Source organism: Arachis hypogaea, chromosome 3 (assembly GCF_003086295.3).
Source record: "Arachis hypogaea cultivar Tifrunner chromosome 3, arahy.Tifrunner.gnm2.J5K5, whole genome shotgun sequence".
Classification (NCBI taxonomy): domain Eukaryota; kingdom Viridiplantae; phylum Streptophyta; class Magnoliopsida; order Fabales; family Fabaceae; genus Arachis; species Arachis hypogaea.
Window position 1 is genome coordinate 117599337 of NC_092038.1, and position 18702 is coordinate 117618038.

At 33.1% G+C, this 18702-nt stretch overlaps 1 protein-coding gene across 2 annotated transcripts; it reads left to right on the forward strand.

Moving 5' to 3' along the window:
- The first annotated feature begins 12052 nt into the window (after positions 1-12052).
- Positions 12053-17649, forward strand: LOC112791035 (uncharacterized). Of its 2 annotated transcripts, XM_025833714.3 has the most exons (11): positions 12053-12372; positions 13408-13934; positions 14056-14142; positions 14389-14488; positions 14660-14767; positions 15006-15106; positions 16501-16566; positions 16662-16749; positions 16929-16989; positions 17121-17184; positions 17314-17649. In XM_025833714.3, the coding sequence occupies exons 1-11, from the start codon at positions 12312-12314 to the stop codon at positions 17443-17445; spliced, it is 1395 nt and encodes a 464-aa protein (XP_025689499.1). In that variant the 5' UTR covers positions 12053-12311; the 3' UTR covers positions 17446-17649. The 2 variants fall into 2 exon arrangements, with proteins under 2 accessions (XP_025689499.1, XP_025689500.1); XM_025833715.3 differs by lacking the exon at positions 16929-16989.
- Positions 17650-18702: the final 1053 nt, after the last annotated feature.

Here is an 18702-nt window from a genome sequence, read left to right on the forward strand (position 1 = left end):
TTTTCTCTTGCATCTTGCATCCGCAGTGGATGATTGTTCCATCTTCAGTGTGTCTGGTTGGCGGTTTCTTTATTGTAGTTTTCATGAACTTCTACATATCTAGGTTACCTTTTAGAATCCCTTGTGTCATATTTCTATATGCCTCATCTTTGTCATATTCCTTTTATGTTTTCTTTAATTGGGTAGACCTGATAGCACATGACTACACTATCTAAATGGTGTTATTTCCTTACTTACATATAACACAAATTTTTTTTGCCTTTAATAGTGCAATTAGTTATACAAATGCTGTGATATCTAAAATATGTATCAGCGTCCCCCTTTTATTTTCTAAGTACAAAAATTAGCCACCCTTTTATCTCATAACTACAAAAATTAGCCAGCGATGAAGGCTCCAAAAAGTAATGGGTTGATGTAGATTTTGTGCATGCTTGGTTGGAGAATCTTAGATATGTTATACTGCATAATATAATCAAATTTGTCCACTCATTTGGTTTGTTACAATCCTTGTCATTATATATATATATACACACACACACACACACGTTTTTATTATTTATTTTTGAAAAGGTATTATCTTTAGATGCATGGTGTCTATCTTTTCATTTCCCAAAATGTATTAAGTTGCGCACCTTAAATTTTATTTGATTTTTCATAATTTATTTGTTTTTTCACAATCAGTTTGTTTTAGTACACCTATAAGATGTATATATTGTCACCACATATACACTTAATACTTGATAACCATCCAATTAACTTAACTACTAATTATGAACATGCATAATGCATGTATACTATGTGTTTTTAGTGAATGCTCGAGACTACTCAGGCTTTGTGATTGTTTAGGACTTATTATTAGTTAATCCTACAGCTAATGTTTGAATATTTTATACACATATGCATGATTTGGTTTAGTATACTACATTCAGAGTTAACTGTGTATTTGTTTAGTAAATAAAGATTGAAGCACATAACATTGACATTAATAAGAAATATATTGCATCATCTCATTTCATTTTGGATAAAGACAAAGATTCTCCACTCTAAACATGTTGTCAAAACACAGTAGCAAAACAGCCTAATTTCAAACTCCTTGAGATCGAAACCCTAAACACATAATAATAAAATATTAAAAACTGTTTGCAATCCTAAAACATACTCTAGACATAAAATATACTGATATAGTTTCTAAGTGACCAACCATAGATCACTGAAAATGACAGTTAGCTACACCTTCATAATGTTTAAAACTTAGACAATATAAAGCCCATCCGAGTGCAAAGTGGAAGTTTTAACATATACAATCTCTTGCCAAACATGATGCAGAATGTGTGCTCTTATAGCTGACTTCCATTTGATCTTAGATATAACAATGTCAGTTCTCTCCGCATCTCCCTCCAATCCGCTCCGGGATTCTAGTATGGATACAATGTCCATTTCAACAAACATTGTTGGATTGTATGGAATTCCAAGGTCAGAAAGTTTGATCATTTTCTCCCACTCCATCTTGCCTTGCCTATTGCTTTGAATGCCCCAAATGACAACAGTTCTTGTGTAACCCAGATTCTTGTAGGAAATGAAAGCAATGCTGTCGTTGAAGTTTGTTAATGAGTGATAAGTGGACTTTGCACCATCCGCAACTTTTGCCTCGTAAGCCAACTTCTGTCGCAGATCAAATGTTATGATTGACGATGGATCTGTCAGGTTAAGTCCATCCCATCCAATCCAGTAAACGACACCATTATTCACAACAGACTTAGGACCATCTTTTTCACATTACTCTCAAAGCTACCTGAATCTTTCCAATCAGCGTCCCATGAGTTATATAGCATCCATGACATACTCTTCTCTTGCAACTGCTTTTTATATACGTGCAAAATACAATACTCCATGCTATCGTACGTGTAACCAAAAGCGTAGAGTGATATAGCATGGGCCCGATATTTTCTTGCCTCATCAAGAACGAACTTCATCCTTCGGGTGAGCGGATTCCATATTAGAAGATGGCAATTAAGTCCACCCAGAGAGAACCTCAAATAAATAACACCATGATCTGACCCAACCAATGAGTAAAAGCCAAAGTTATTAATGGCTACTGGTATGGAAAGTTGGTGCTCTACTCCAGATTCGACATGTGTCCTAACAAACCATTGAGAGTTTTGGTCGGAAGGTGGATATCCAATCCCAACGATCAGATCCCGTTTTCTAGCCTTATTCTCCTTCCAATTCTGCTTATTAAATATTGGGGTTAATAAGTGGAAGTTCCATGCCTTACTCAGTGTCTTGCATTTACCAACAGTCTTTGGGTCAACTTTAACAAAGATCTTTCATAAAAGATCATCCACAATGTGTGGTAACTCTACCCTTCTAGGCAATATACCACTCATCTTTGAAACTAAATGGAGAAGTGTTTGAGATATGGTGTTTGGTGAACAGTTGATGTGTTTGTCCATGCCTTTTTTCATTTTCTATCAACATGTATTTATAAAGCTGGCTATTTGTGCCGTTTTGCTAATATAGACTCCAACTTCATTTTGTGTTTAGTTTCAACAGCAATATGGATATCTAAATGTCTTATTATCTCATGATCATTATTTTAGACTTAAATAATTTGTTCTTTTTGCTTTCACAAACGTGTATATATCTTTTGGTGTGTTACAGTATACATGTTTAGTTTATCGAGAAATTATGAAATACCTTTTTTAATTTTTTAATTTTTATTCAAGTGTAATTGTAATATATTTACTGAAAAACTTTCTAGTGAATTTGGCCAAGCACTGGCTTAGAAATGTTAAGCTCTTTTCAATGATAGTTGCCACCTGAGTGGTTCCTGATAGGCCATGAACATGATCCGATAATTGAAGCTTATTTTTCCCATATTTCATTTTTATTCTTGTTATTTCCTCTCTTTTCTTAATATATTTAAAAAAATCATCTGACGTGTCTTATTTTTTTTTCCAGATCTACCTTTTACATTATATAAATAATCACCTCACACATATCTGCATTATCCCTCATTGCAATTCTCAATGAGGCTTAGATGATTTATTTATTCATGAAATACTATTTTCATTTGTGATATTTTTACATTATTATTCACTTACCTAACCTTCTTCATGATAGCGTTTTCTGGAATTGGGACACTAACCCAAAAGCTTGAGATTTAACCACACAAAAATATCTTTAGTATGATAGTTGTTTCATCATATATATATATCTGCCTCATAGCTATCAAGATTGCTATTCTCAATGAGGATTATATTCTTTATTTGTTCTTTAAAAAAATATTTTCATTGCCATAAATCACTTATATGTGGGCTTATTCACATGCTACTCCCAGACCTGTGCATAATGAAACATGATGACTACATTGTAAATTTTCTAATTTCTCATTGCAACTTAAAATGGCTATGTATTCTTTTCACCAATCTATATTTTATTTTTAAAAAAACTTTTGATTCATATCGTCTGATATATCTTGTTTTCTTTTCAGTTTTTTCTTTTGCATTATATTAGTAATCCTATTCTAAACATCACACACAACTGATGTACCCCATAATCCCATATATTTGTAACACATTGGAACTTACACATAACTTTTGACTTTTTTTATACACGATTTTTTTCTTGTTTATTATGAATAGACCTTTTTATCTAGTAGATTAATGTGTTATCCTTTGAATTTATTATTCCCTAAGTCAAGCTGTTTGACCATCCAGACAACATATCGTTTGTGTGAACAATACGGAATATCATTTCACTTACCATGTTAATGAAATTTATTTATTCAAGATAGTTGTGCATTTCCAAGTTTTATAACATTCCATATTTAGTTAAATACATTTCTTGGCCTATTACTATATACATTAGCATTCTAAATGCAATTTACCTGCTTTTAGTCTGTTTACATAATCGATGACTTTTGGGTTGATGAAATTTTTTGAAATATTGACCTAATCTTCTCCATAATAGCATTTTTTGGTATTGGAACACCAACCAAAAAGTATCAGATTTAACTACACAAAAATATCTTTAGTATCATAAGCATTTCATCCTATGTATATCAACTTCATAGCTAGCAGTATTGCTATTCTCAATGAGGATTATCTTCTATATTTACTCTTTAAAAAAATATCTTCATTGCCATAAGTTACTTATATGTGCGCCTAAAAAATTGCTTTTCCCGGATCAGTGTCATAGGCGTTTCATCATATGTATCTCAACATCATAGCTATCAATATTACTATTCTGAATGAGGATTATCTTCTATATTCATTCTTTAAAAAACTATTTTTATTGCCATAAGTTACTTATATGTGGGCTTAAAAACATGCTACTCTCGGACCTCTGCATAATGAAACACATAGACTGCATTATAAACTTCCTAATTTTTCATTCCAAACTTCCTAATTTCTCATTGCAACTTGATATGTCCATATATTATGTTCACAAAAATATATTAGTATCATTCGACCATACATTTGTCAATATTTAGAAAAAGTAAAAAAAGGCTTTCATGCATCCCGTAATTTACTACATACCATTCACGGATACTGGTCATTCAAACCAATTTTGACTACACATATATTGTAGCTTTGACCTTGCAATGTACTACTTTATCATAGACGTGCTTGAATATTAATAATCTCACTGTTTATTCATGATATTAGGAGTCTTTATTTTGGTCCTAATAAAAATCTTTTTCCAAATACTTCTTTCTTTAATTTGATTTTTTCTTCATTTTTAACGTAATGATTCGTGAGTTTTTCTTCAAGATTTTTTGGGATATCATTCATATAGATCTGTCATACCTAGTAAACATAATTATACTAACATCTGTCCATCTAAGAAGAAGACCCTACTTCTATCAAGGTTTTGTATAACTTTTTTTTCTTTACATTTTTTTTAACACTCAAAAAACTAAGTCATGTTTTGTCTTACTATTATTACAATTGGTCTTGTCAATACCTTTGATTTATTAAACTTCAACTAAAAGGTTTACTATGGAATTTTTTTACTTATTGATGCCCACCTAATTGTAAATACCTCTCTCATACAATCTGATATAGTAAAATTATTTACTTGCAAATTGTAAAAAATATAACTGTGACATTTTTATTCAATTGTATTGTCTTTTTTTAATATACTAAAATAACCTGTTTGATGTATCTCATTTTCTTTTCATATCTAACTTTTAAATAATATAAGTAACCATATTCTAAACCTCCCATGGATCTGCATTATCCCTCATTACTATTCTCAATTAAGTTTATGTTATTTATTTATTCATGATATACTATTTTTATTGAGTGATATATTTACATCATGATTTACTCTCTCTTTTTAAAAAAATTGAAAATAATATGATCTGATATATTTTGTTTTCTTTTCACCTTTTTCTTTTGCATTATATTAGTAACCCTATTTTAAACATCACACAGAACTGCCTTACCCCTTGTATTTGTGACACATTGGGACTTATAAATAAACTTTGACCTTTTTCATACATGGTTCTTTCATTGTTCATTATGATTTTATGAATAGACCTTTTTCAGATCAATAGTGTTATCATTTGGATTTATTCCTCTCTAAGTCAAAATGTTTGATCATCCAAACAAATTATGTGTGCGTGAACAACACGAGATATCATCTCACTTACCATGTTAATAAATTTCATTGATTTAAGATAGTTGTGTATTCCGAAGTTCTATAACATCCCATATTTAGTTAAATACATTTCCTAGTCTATTACTACATACCTTAGCATTAGCAGTCTGAATGCAATTTACCTACATTTAGTTTATTTTCATGATTGATGGCTTTTGAGTTGATGAAAGTTTTTGAAATACTCACATATCTTTCTCCATGATAGCATTTTTTGACATTGGGACATCAACCCAAAAGCTTGAGATTTAACCACACAAAAATATCTTTAGTATGATAGTTGTTTCATCATATGTATATCTGCCTCATAGCTATCAAGATTTCTATTCTCAATGAGGATTATATTCTTTATTTGTTCTTTTAAAAAATATTTTCATTGCCATAAGTCACTTATATGTGGGCTTATTCACATGCTACTCCTAGATCTCTGTATAATGAAACATGCTGACTGAAAAGTACAAAATTTTCTAATTTCTCATTGCAATTTGATATGTTCATGTATTCTTTTCACCAATCTATATTAATGAATATTATTCCAAGACTATGCATTTCTCAATATTTAGAAAAGCAAAAAGACATTCACGCATTCTTTAATTTAATACACACTATTCACGGATACTAGTCATGTGTACTAATTTTGACTATACTTATATTATAGCCTTGACATTGTAATGTACTACTTTATCATAGACGGATTTGAATATTAATAATGTCACTATTTATTTATGATATTATGAGTATTTCTTTTTGTCCTAATAAAATATCTTGTCCAAAATAATTTTTTCTTTAATTTGATTTTTTCTTCATCTTTTATGCAATGATTCGTGATTTTTTCTTTAAGATTTTTTGGGATATCATCTATATAGATTTGGCACTCCTAGTAAAACTAATTATACTGACATCTGTCCATTTAAGATAAAGACCCTACTTTTATCAAGATTTTGTATAACTTTCTTTCCTTCACATTTGCTTTTGACATTCAAAAACCTAAACTATATTTTGTGTTATTATTACTGCAATTGGTGTTGTAAATCCTTTTTATTTATTTAACTTTAAATTAGTCATGTACAGATTTACCATGAAATTTTTCTAGTTTGATACCCACGAAATTGTAAAGACATATCTCTTACTATTTGGTGTAGTAGAATTTTTTATCGCTGCATATTAACCTAGAAAGTTAAATAAGTCTTTCAATTATAGATAGAGAGACAACGTAATGTTGATAAATTCAAATTAGAACATGGCTAGCATATGTATAGAAAGTGTAATAAATCTTTCAATTATAGATAGAGAGACAATATAATGTTGATAAATTCAAATTAGAACATGGCTAGCATATGCCACATAGTACTACGATATAGTTCAAGAAAATTTTCACAAAATAACCCACATACTACTTCTACATAGTTCAATTAATTATCGTCAAAGAAATTAACAACATAGTCTTGGATAAATCTTGCACACCATTATACTCGCTAGTTAACTTTCCTCATCAATTAACTGAATCTTCTGCCTTTTTTGCAGCTCTCCTACTAAAATGATTAGTGAAAAATTGACCTTCTTCTTCATGTTGGGGCAAGCTTTTCGCAACATCGTTTATCCCATTGGAAGCACTTATAGCTGGAGTCTTATACTTGTCACTTGACACGCTATCTTCAAGGCCATCCTATACATAATTGACCCTCATTAGTCAATTATTCACAATACAAAAGTGATTTATGGACGACCAATGAAATGAAAAAGTTTAACATATATTTTTACCATGCTAAAATGAGGATCAGTATCAGTTTTAAGGTTGACAACATGGCCTGACATATCCACTAAGTTGCTGTAACCATTTTTCTGCCCGAGTAACATACACATATCTGTTTACATACTATGCTTACCAATTCATAATGTAAATGTCAAATTCTAAAACAATATTCAATGTGTACAAAGAGATTATACTGTGATGTTTGTGGATGGATTGGTCTGTATTTTTTTGGGCATGTTCTTCTCCACAAGCTCCTCATCATCGCATACCTTGCTAACTGTGTAAACTTGATCTTCTTGCTTGATGTTTGCCATTTTAATATTTATCTTGAATAGTGCCTTCTTATCCATGATATTATCGAGGGTGAGAGTATTCTTCATTACCAATCTTTACGTAAAGTATAATTTATGATGATTTTAGCCTTACATACATAAAAAATTAAAGGTGATTATACATAATTTAATAATTTGTAAAGTTACCTCCTCATCCATAACTTTTTCAACAATCTTTCCAGCCAATTGTGTTGTTTCCCTGTCCCACAATAACAAAGTCATGCTCTCTGTTCCATCACATACCATCACCTCAAGTTTGTATCTATTATTAGGTGAAAAATAAATTGGTTGCATTAGTGATAACAGGAAGCATTGAAAAATTTGTCGACAGTTATCAAACTTCATAGTTTATTATTTCACATACCTAATAGCGGCACATCCATGTGTGTGTCCACACTTAGTGCATTCATATCTTTTTCCAATCGGAGTGTCAATTTTCTTTGGGCACTTTCTACATGACTTGTAGTACCAATCGCTCTTACTTGCATTTATAGAAACTACAGTTGCAGCAATCCAAATGGGACTTTCCTGAAAATTGGCACCCATTTGAAAAATGAACCTTGATACAATTCATTCACATAACTATAATATTTACTAATAAAACTATACATGATAATATTATAGCAGTATTTGAACTTAGTCATGGTTAATAATAGCATGAGCAACACTTACGTAAAGTAGATATTAGTTCTACTAAAAATATTACAATAGTCTTTGAACTTATCCCTTGTAATGATTTTTTTCTGAGTGGTTGCCTTTATAGTTTCTTACTATTTAATTAAAACAACAATTGACTACCTGTGTATTTTTTTATCAACACAATTTGTCTATGCGCTTTAAAAGTCATAGTACACTGTATATATCTTGTTTTTTTAATTAACACATCTTATCATACCATGGGCAATTTATTAACATCAATATTTGTCTATATCAATAGATAATGCACCGTGTTAATGAACAGCTAGATTTAATGAGACATGGAGAGGGTCACCTCAGAAGAGTTCAAAACTTTCTCGATGGTCTTTGCAACTACAGATCCCTGGTTCAGATCCTCGACACCTGACCACCGGCCTTGCGAAGATACTTGACTGATCCTGGGAGAATTGGATGGTGCACCACATAACATCCTACAAAAATCCATGATATCGATTTAGGCAAAATTATTAAACCATGCCGTGTTACTTTAACATGCATGACTACAAATATTAAAAAACACATGTTATGTATAAGGGTACCTACTTCTAAACACAACAACTTCTTTAATTTCAGGGTCAAAATGTAGCTTTGATACATAAAAATGGCTCTACATCGACATGGTACCTATTTCACAACATCGAGATTAGTTATAATTTGTATATTATAACTTGTAAAGTATATATTGTGTTAGGATAAGTTGTCAGCTTCTCAAATTTATTAACTCTTACCATTCCACATATGTGCTTTAAAGTATTAAAACATCACAATCAATGGCTCTACTCTCCCATCTTTAATATGAGGGAGAATGTGGTCCACCAGGTCATCAAACAAAATGCAGTTGATATGGTTGTTCCGGACATTTTGATGAACACCAACACATGGTATATTACTCTCCATAAGATCTAAATAGTTAAAATGTAAAAATATATTAAATTTTTTTCACAACATACTCTAAGTCTTGAAGGATTACCACTAAACGCTTAGTCTCCATCCCTTTGGTAGTAATCAAATTTCTTGGGTCTTCCTTTCCAACAACTTCAGCTACTAAATCTGTGTTTCATTTCAACATGGACATACCACATGTTAGTTCTTTTACAATGAATGAGCAAATATAAATTTGATTTAAAAGAAAAGAAACTTCTCACCGAATAGTTCAGAGTCGTCGACCTTTTCAGCTGTCAACAGCTCTGCAATGGACTTAAGGTGCCATACGACCAGAGGAAAACTTGGGTTTTGGACATGATTCACAACCGTCCTATGGGTAAAAACCAAGATCCACTTAAAGTGGCTCGTCTTCTTATTTTTGCCGTGCAGAACAACAAAGTTGCTCATGGTGTACATTTGAAACTCAGTTATGACATGACTCCATTTCTTAACAATAGCCGTAGAAACTGAGGCATGCATCCTTGACCCCTGCAATTTTTCCAAATAACATGTTAAATACAGTATTTGTTACCAATGTTCCAGATGTAGTGTTAAAGAATAACTAATAATAGAAAATCCATTTTAGTTAGTTAACATACCTTGCTATCTTGAAGTACCATTTCAATGGAGAAAATCTCCTTCTGGTTAAACTTGTTAGGAACTTCCCATTTTCTAACGATATATGCCTTAAAGTTCCATGCTTACTTTTTCGTATTCACATCAACAAAGAAATCATATATTTTTCCTATTGGGTCTAAGATTTTGCTGCAGAAACTTTGAAAGGGAAGCACACTAACTTTTAGTGAGAAAATATGACCGAATGTGAAGTCTTTTATATAGAGTTTATATATAAAGAGACAGCAATAAAGATACGTGTTGATCGGAGAAAAACAAAAAATAGTAGAAAAGGGGACATGTGAGATATCTAGATGGGAGTTACTGTTTGGCTACTTTTCTTTAAATATTATAAAAATAGATAAATTGATCTTGTTTTTTGACTGATTTTAGTGGACAGGTGTCGAGTAAATAGCTGTTCCACTTGTTGAGAGCTTAGACATCCACTAGTTACGTATTATATATAAGAAGATATATGTTTATCCCATTGCAGACAATGAAAGAAGAAACATGAGAATTATTTGTAGTTGATATTTTTTTCTTGCCAAGGTGGAGGATTAGTGCATTTGTAAAAGTAGGGGTGTGCATGGCCCGACCTGCTCCGAAAATCCTGCCCAGATTCGAGCATTTTAGGGCTAATTTGGTGTGATTTCATCGGGTCTAAGGCCGGGTAAGGGTCTCAAAAATAGACCCGGTCATTAATTCGGGTCGGGTTCGGGTCATGTCTCGGGTCACCCGAAGTCGGCCCGGTGGCCCGGTCATCATACACAATTAATATTTTGTATTATTAGTGATGGATGATGCCTATTCTTATGTGGAATTTAAGTATTGTAAACCTTAATATTTTGTGTTATTAGTTATTATAAGACTATAAGTTAATATTTTATATTTTAAATGCATAAGATTTTAGACTAATGCATAATGTTGTGTTATTTGTATTGATTTAAATATTTGGTGTTATTATACAATATTAGTATTGATTATGATTATGCTTTAATTTTAAAGAAGAGTTTGTTCTTGTTATATTTTTCTAAGTGAATTTTACCATGTTAAATAATAGTTGGAGCCTTGAAAATTTGGATATTTTTACATGCTAGCTTATAAAAAGGTATCAAGGTAATGTAATGTTAATGGTCCAATTTTCACCCGGTTTTTACCCGGTATAATCGTGGTCCGAAAGTATATAGGTTTTATCGGGTTTAGGGTCGGATCTGGATCACATCAAACCCAGTTTCACGCGACTCATGGACACCCCTATGTAAAAGTTTTTACCTTTCTTCTTTAAACCAATCATATTTTCAATTTTTATTTATTTTATTAAGGATTTCGAGGATTTATTTGGCTTTTAGATAGATCATGATATCATCATCTATTGTTCTTATTGGCTTCGAGGATCTATTTAGCTTTTAACTAATGTGATTTTTTTGTAATTAATTCAACAACAATAGTATAATATAATTATTAAAGTTAAGTCTTTCATTTTTGTTCAATTGTATTAAGCACTATCTAAAAATAATTAAGAAATGAGTTTAGTTAATATATTTTTTCGACACTATATTGTGTTTACAAATTGCAGTAAATTTAAGTATAAATATAAAAAAAACATATATTTTTCTCTATTCATTAAATAAGAATATTTAAAAATTATTGTTGATAATAAATTTATTGAATGTCTTAAGTTCTATGTTACAATATTAATTAACATACTGAATGATTGTTATATTTTATTATTCTATTTTAACATAGAGATATTTTTTTGTTATTAAAATATTAATACAACATTTATATTTTTAGTTATATTTTAATATTTTTTATTTAAAAGTTTTGAAAATACATTGATCCGGTGCAGTTGCCCGGGTCATCACGCTAGTTAACCTCTGCATTTTTGGTGGGTTGGACTTTTGTTTTTTTCCCATAAATAAGAAGACCTATGAAGTTATGGATTCAAAAGATCTAAGCCCAATATTAAGATGCGATATTAACCACCCCCCCCCCCAAAAAAAACCAAAGTCCCCAACAGAGTCTTCTGAGAAGATATATAAAAAAAAAGGGACATGGGTGTTTATCTATTCTGAAAAAACAAAAAACCGGCAACTTCAACAACGTTCCGAGTTCTGACAGCGACACAATAGTTAACACTTTTCTAGTTTTCTTTGTTCAAACAAACGTCCTTCTTTGATTCTCAAAATGTAATTCTTCCCTTGCACGCTTTTCCTTCCTTTTCAATCTTATTATAAACCCTCTTACATTCACAAAAAGACTAAATCTTTGTATAAAACCCTCTTTCATTTTCCAAGAAAGAAAAGGCATTTCTTTTCTGATCAACAATGGAAGAAATGGCAGAAAGCTCCGGAGCCAAACCCCGTGATGAAATATGGGCTAAGCTTGGTGAGGATTACATTCTCTTTTTCTTTTCTTTTCTTTTTTTTTTTGTGCGCAGCAACAATCTGGCATACTACTGTATTATACCAATTCAAGGTTTTAAACCTGGGTCATTCTTCCTTTTTTTTTCCCTTTTTCTTTTACCACTCCCCTTTCACTGGATTTCGCTGTAGTTATTCTAATATTGAATGAAATTAGAACATTGGGTGTGTGAAAAGACTCGATCTTTCTTGTTTTAGAACCCAATAACGGCACAGTTATTAAAGCTTCCATTTTTACTGTTTGGTTGTATAGTCATTATATTGTTGCATTATATGCTGCACCCAGAAATTCATGCTTCGTTCTCTGTTCCCTCTGTGTTCCAGTGGTTAGTAACTACCTAGAATAATGGGCTGTTGTGGATGCCATCTTCTAGTGTCTGTTTAATTTGAAAAAAAAAATGAGAGTATTTTAACAGACACAATATCTATGTAGCTCTGCAGTGTATTTGGCAGAAGGGCAATGGGTAGAAAAGTACTAGGAAGAGTGCCTTTATGTTCCGGGCTGGGTATGTGATCTGATAGAATGCAGATAGCGGTGAGTAGTGGCAGTTCTGGAAATTAGAGCAGTTACATCGCTCAATTTTTCTTTAAGTGGTCTTATACAAGTGATGGTCTATGGTGTTTCTTGAGTAAGTGTAATGGTTGGAATTTCAATGCTGTTAACAGTTAAGATCAGTGCCTCAGCGGGCGTTCCATAGGGTCTGTTCATGCTCGACCTTGTATGAATGATCCAGCGATGGTTACTCACTCTCATTTTAACCATCATACCAAAAGATAAAACAGTTCATGGCTATGAAGTATGAAGGCTTCCAATCCAATGGTAAAAAGGATGGTGATGGGCCTCGGTGCTTCTTATTCCAATTTTTTTGTATTCAGTTTGTAGAGGATTCTAAATGGACTCTTTTTTTATGAGCTTTCCAAGGCATACATTTAGTGTAGAATTTGTATCTCTTTTAAGGTTCTTAATTTCTTATTTGGTCAAATTCCTTCTTTCTTGCAGTTTCATCAGACTCAAGATATTCAGATGTAGAAATAAGGTCAGATGAAATAGTTATATGTTCGGAGATATCATCTACTTCTACTGACAAACATAACTGGTGCAAGATAGTAAGGAATTCTGATCTATGTTCTGCCACAATAGAAAACAAGAGATCAAATACAATTCTTGTTGATGGGGCCAAGTTATGTAATGAAGATACCATAGTTATCAAGGATGGAAGTGAAATTGTTCCAGGTCCTGATGGAGAAGGGTTTGTTAACTACAGATTTAATATAATGTCAAGCCCAGAAACATGCCAGAGGCAGCTAAAGATATGCATAGATGTTGAGCATGCAAAGTGTAGCATTTGCTTGAACTTATGGCATGATGTTGTTACTGTTGCCCCATGCCTTCATAACTTTTGCAACGGTTGTTTATCAGAGTGGTTAAGGAGGTCAGAGCAAAGACGTTCTGCAGTACTTTGTCCTCAATGCAGAGCAGTTGTTCAATTTGTTGGAAAAAATCACTTCCTACGTGCCATTGCAGATGTAAGTTTTGTGCTGAAGCATTCTGTTGACATTGAGTTGAATTTTATATCAGAAATAGATAAGCATGTTTGATTTACTTCTCATCTTCTACATTTTGTTTAATCTTACTTTTCAAAATCAGGATATGGTAAAAGCTGATTCTTCTCTAAGACGTGCGGATGAAGATATTGCACTATTAGATTCGTATTCATCAATACGATCAAACCTTGTGAGTAATATGATTCTTCAACCAGAGCTAATTTATCACTGTAAAATTGTGTTTTTTTTGTCCAATCTTCAAACTATTTATAAGTTTCTTCAGTGCCTAGGTAGCGTAAAATATCATGTCCTTTAATTCAACCTAAGAACAGTGATTGACACCATGTTGGTTGGATTTATGATTTTGTATCACGCTTTTATTGTCTGACATTTTCTATGAGATGTATCTTTTACTAATTTCTTTGTTTACTATAAGGTCCTTAGGTCTGGAAACAATCGCCGAAAAAGGGCTTTGACATCCACACCACCGAATGATCAAAGTGATGATGGCTCAGACCTTCGATGCCCACAGTGTGGTAATATCATTGCGATTAAATATCGGATATGGAATATGGTCCTATGCAATTTTGCTTCTTGCAATTTGCAAGACTTGGCTGAAACTAATATAGGAAATGAAAATCTAATTCAGATTTCTATCTTGATTTCCATGTTTCATACTCACTGAGTTTGCTACTTGTAATTTTCAGTTACCGAAGTTGCTGGGTTTCGTTGCAATCACAGCACTGATCATCTCCAATGTCAAGCATGTGGAGGAATGATGCCCTCCCGTACTGATTTAGGCATTCCTCAACATTGTAAGTTCAGCACCTGTGATTTTGCTAACTGCACAACTCCATCTAGAATTTTGTTTTCCTTTGAAATGTGCATCACTCAAGGGTCAAGATGCTTTCACGCTATCTTGTAGCATGATAAAGGTCATTCAAAGTTATATGATAAATCAAACTATTTTATATATTCTCCATTTTCTTTATGGTTAGTTTTAACTTTTAATAGTTCATTTATAATGTCTGTCAATGAATATTTTTCTTGTAGGTTCAGGATGTGATAGACCATTTTGTGGAGCTTACTGGCATACTTTAGGGGTAGCCAGGAGTGGTTCTTATCCCATTTGCTCCCAGGATACTTTGAAACCTGTATGGAACACGTTATTTCTTTCTTTTAAGGGTAAACTTATACTTTTTGTACCTAAAGTTTTCGATAAGTTCAAATTCCATCCATACTGTTAAGTTTGGCGGTCAACATGTAGTTAACACTTTTTCCAACTTTACCCTTCAAAAAAACATTCATCGCCATCTTCATATCCAAACCCCCTTTTCTTCTCTCTCTCTGCGCTTTGCGCCATGCCTTCCTCCTCCTCTGCCGGGACATCGACACCATCACTGTCATCCCCTTCAAACCGCCTATGCCACACCTCCATCGCCGGCACTGCACTTGCATGCCATGTGCCTCCTCTCCACCACCCCTCGCTATGCAATCCTTCTCACAGTGATTTAACCTTCTCCTCCCCCGCCTCTCTCTCTCTCTCTCTCAACCTGAATGTTGTTGTTGAGGGAGGTGTTGGTGATGGTGGAGGTTGGGATTGTGGGGCTGGGGTTAGGATGTTGAGGGAGAAAGTGTTGGTGACAGTGGAAGTTGGGGTTGTAGGGTCAGGGGTTGGGGTGAGGAGGGAGAAGGTCGTGGCCCAAGTCCATTAGTGTGGAACATTCTCTTTTCCAAGTGAAATCCCATAGCATATGAAAGAGTGAAAAAGTGCTTTTGTGTAGAATAAGAAGCCTTCGTATCTTAATGCATGTACCTAATTTATTCGGAGCTATTAGAGTGGGATCCACATTTTGGGGGAATATGAGTAGAAGCAATAACAACTTAACAAGAGTATTTCTAGTGGGACATCTTTCACAATCTCTAGAGAGACAGTTCACTGATAGAATGAGGGATAAGGCTATTCTTTTCAGAACTGAGAAGTTCTAAAGGTTCCTGGAAATTTTTGCTCCCATTGAACCATTTGTATCTATATGCATGAATCGTAATGGTGGCAGTTAGGGTTGGGGGCTGTGGCACAGTAAGGGTGGAGGTTAAGGGTGATGCTATTGGATGGGAGATGGGAATAAGTTGGAGTTGGGGGTATAGAGTTAGAAGGGGCGAGAGAGAAGAGTGTGATGATGGTGACAATGATGATATAGGTACAGGGAAAAGGGTAAAATTGGGGAGAAAATGTTGACTAACTATCAAAAAATTAACAGTAAAGGTAGAGTTCAGGCTTATCAAAAACATTATAGACAAAATTGAAACAAATTAAACATTAAGAGCATTTTTGAAATTTTTCGAAAACACCAAAGACAAAAAGTGTATACTTTACCCTTCTTTTAAAACAATTGCTAGCTATAGTGGAAGTTATCCTGAAAAGTGTGAACTTTGTAATATTCATGCCATTACTGGGTTAATATATTGGTTATTACACTGTAAAGGTCATAGATATGATATAATTCTCACTTGGTCATGATGCTCTACTTGTGCTTTGCTTTTGCAGATCTCAGAACACACCATCTCTAGAATCCCTTTGATAGCACATGAAAAGAATCTGCATGAGCATATTGTACTGGTTTTTTATCCCTGTATTCTATTTTGTCCAGTCGTAGCTATTTTCTATTCTTTTTTTATTAACTTTGATAATTGTGTTTGGTGTTCTAGATCACTGAAAATTGCATTCGACAAATGGGGAGGACATTGCAGGATGTTATATCAGAATGGATAGTGAATCTGGACAACAGACTTATTGGTAATAAACTTGTCTTCTCTGTTCTAACCGTTGATCTGATGCACACCAATTATGTTAACAATCTTGACTTACATAGATTTCAAAATTTCAGTCTACATACTCGTTCATCATGAGATCATACGATTGCTATACAGATCATATAGCATTATCTCAACCTCTTCTACTTTTATCTTTGTCAGATAGAACTAGATTAATGCTAAATAATGCCGAGATGATTACTGCTAGGACTATCATATGTCGGTAAGCTTGGTCCTCAATTGTTCAGGGGGTAGATTGGATTCTGAATCATGATACTTTCTTATGTTGTAATGGTGTCATTTAAAACAATCTTGCCATCTTCATAATGCATTCTTTTATATTCATTGATGCAGTGATTGTTATGAGAAGTTGGTGTCTTTTCTCTTGTACTGGTTTCGAATATCCTGTCCCAGAAATGTAAGTCCCTTCAAGAACAGCATTTCTGCTCATTTGTTTGTTAGGTGGAAAAAAAAAACTCATTTTGAACTTACAGTCTACTTACTAAGTTGACCTTTTTTTTTTTCTTTAATGTATTATTGCAAAAAGTATTATTCGGAAGCAGCGATAGCAAGGCAAGATTGTTGGTATGGATATGCGTGTAGGACACAACACCACAGTGAAGACCATGCTCGTAAAAGGAACCATGTGTGCCGTCCAACTAGAGGCAATGCCTCCTAATTCTCCATTTCTCTCATGTACATTCATTTTTAGTTTTAATCTTTTAGAAAATAATATTTTTTTTTGGTAATATTTTAGAAAATAACTTTGTTGAGTATTGAGTATTGACTGACATGACTTGTTGGGTTCAATTAGTTCAGAATAAATACAGAACGAAAAAAAAAAAACGCCCATTTCTTGAAAGAAAAAAGAAATGATTTCTAATGGTGAGGTGTTGTGTGTTTTAAGAAACTGTTAAAAGAAAGAGTGACATGATGAAAATAGTTGAGTTAATGACATTAAAATAAGATAATATCATCAATCATTTGACATTCTTTAAAACGAATGCGTTTCTCTCTCGTCACAAAATGGAATAAGACTCTGTGTGTAGCATACTAGCATGTGGATTGCTTTATAATAATCTTTTAATAGTGACCCGCAAAATTCGTGGCGGCAAACACTACCTACTCTTCCTTTTTTTTGTTGGGTGATGATCAGATGATTGCAAGATTTTTTATAAAGGCGATAGTGAGGTTTGAATTATACTCTCCGTTTAAATTGATTTAAATATGTGCGATGTAGCTACTACCTTAATCCTAGTTATCTTTTATGACCTTGTCTACCGGGCATGCCTTTATTTTTTACACATTAACTTCACATAAAAATGGGTTTTTACTGTACTTAATAAATAGGTAGTGTGGTAAAAGAACGTTGTTGAACTTCATCCGAAACATTGATGAAGGATTTACGTGGATTAGCAGTAGGCTACTGGTTCTGCCTACCAACTTTCATAAAATCGTCTTGCGTTGTCGTATTATTATTGTATATGCATTTAAAGTAAGGAAAAGAGTCCCTTACAAACGGAATAGGATATGGTGGAAAGCAATCGAAGATGTTTGAACAAAACTTGGTCAAATTTGCAGTCTTAAAAATTAACCATGCATTAATATAACATGAGAGCGACTGAAAACAAGACGTTAGCTTTTGAAAGATCTACGTTTTATTCCCCCTTCCCCCAAAATTATTAATCTATAAATCAACTACTTTCCAACCATAATTTGTTAACTTAGCTCGAATATTTTCGCCATTAGTGTTACGGAACATTGAACGAAGCTCAACCGCGTAGGATTTGAGCTTAATTGACTCCTTTAATTTGCATAATCTATCCATACAGTTATTATTGCATTTGAACATTAACTAACAACAACAACGACGTATGGTGCGGTGCTGAGCCCTACCTCTTCTGAAGATGACAAACCATAAGAGGGTTGAGAATTG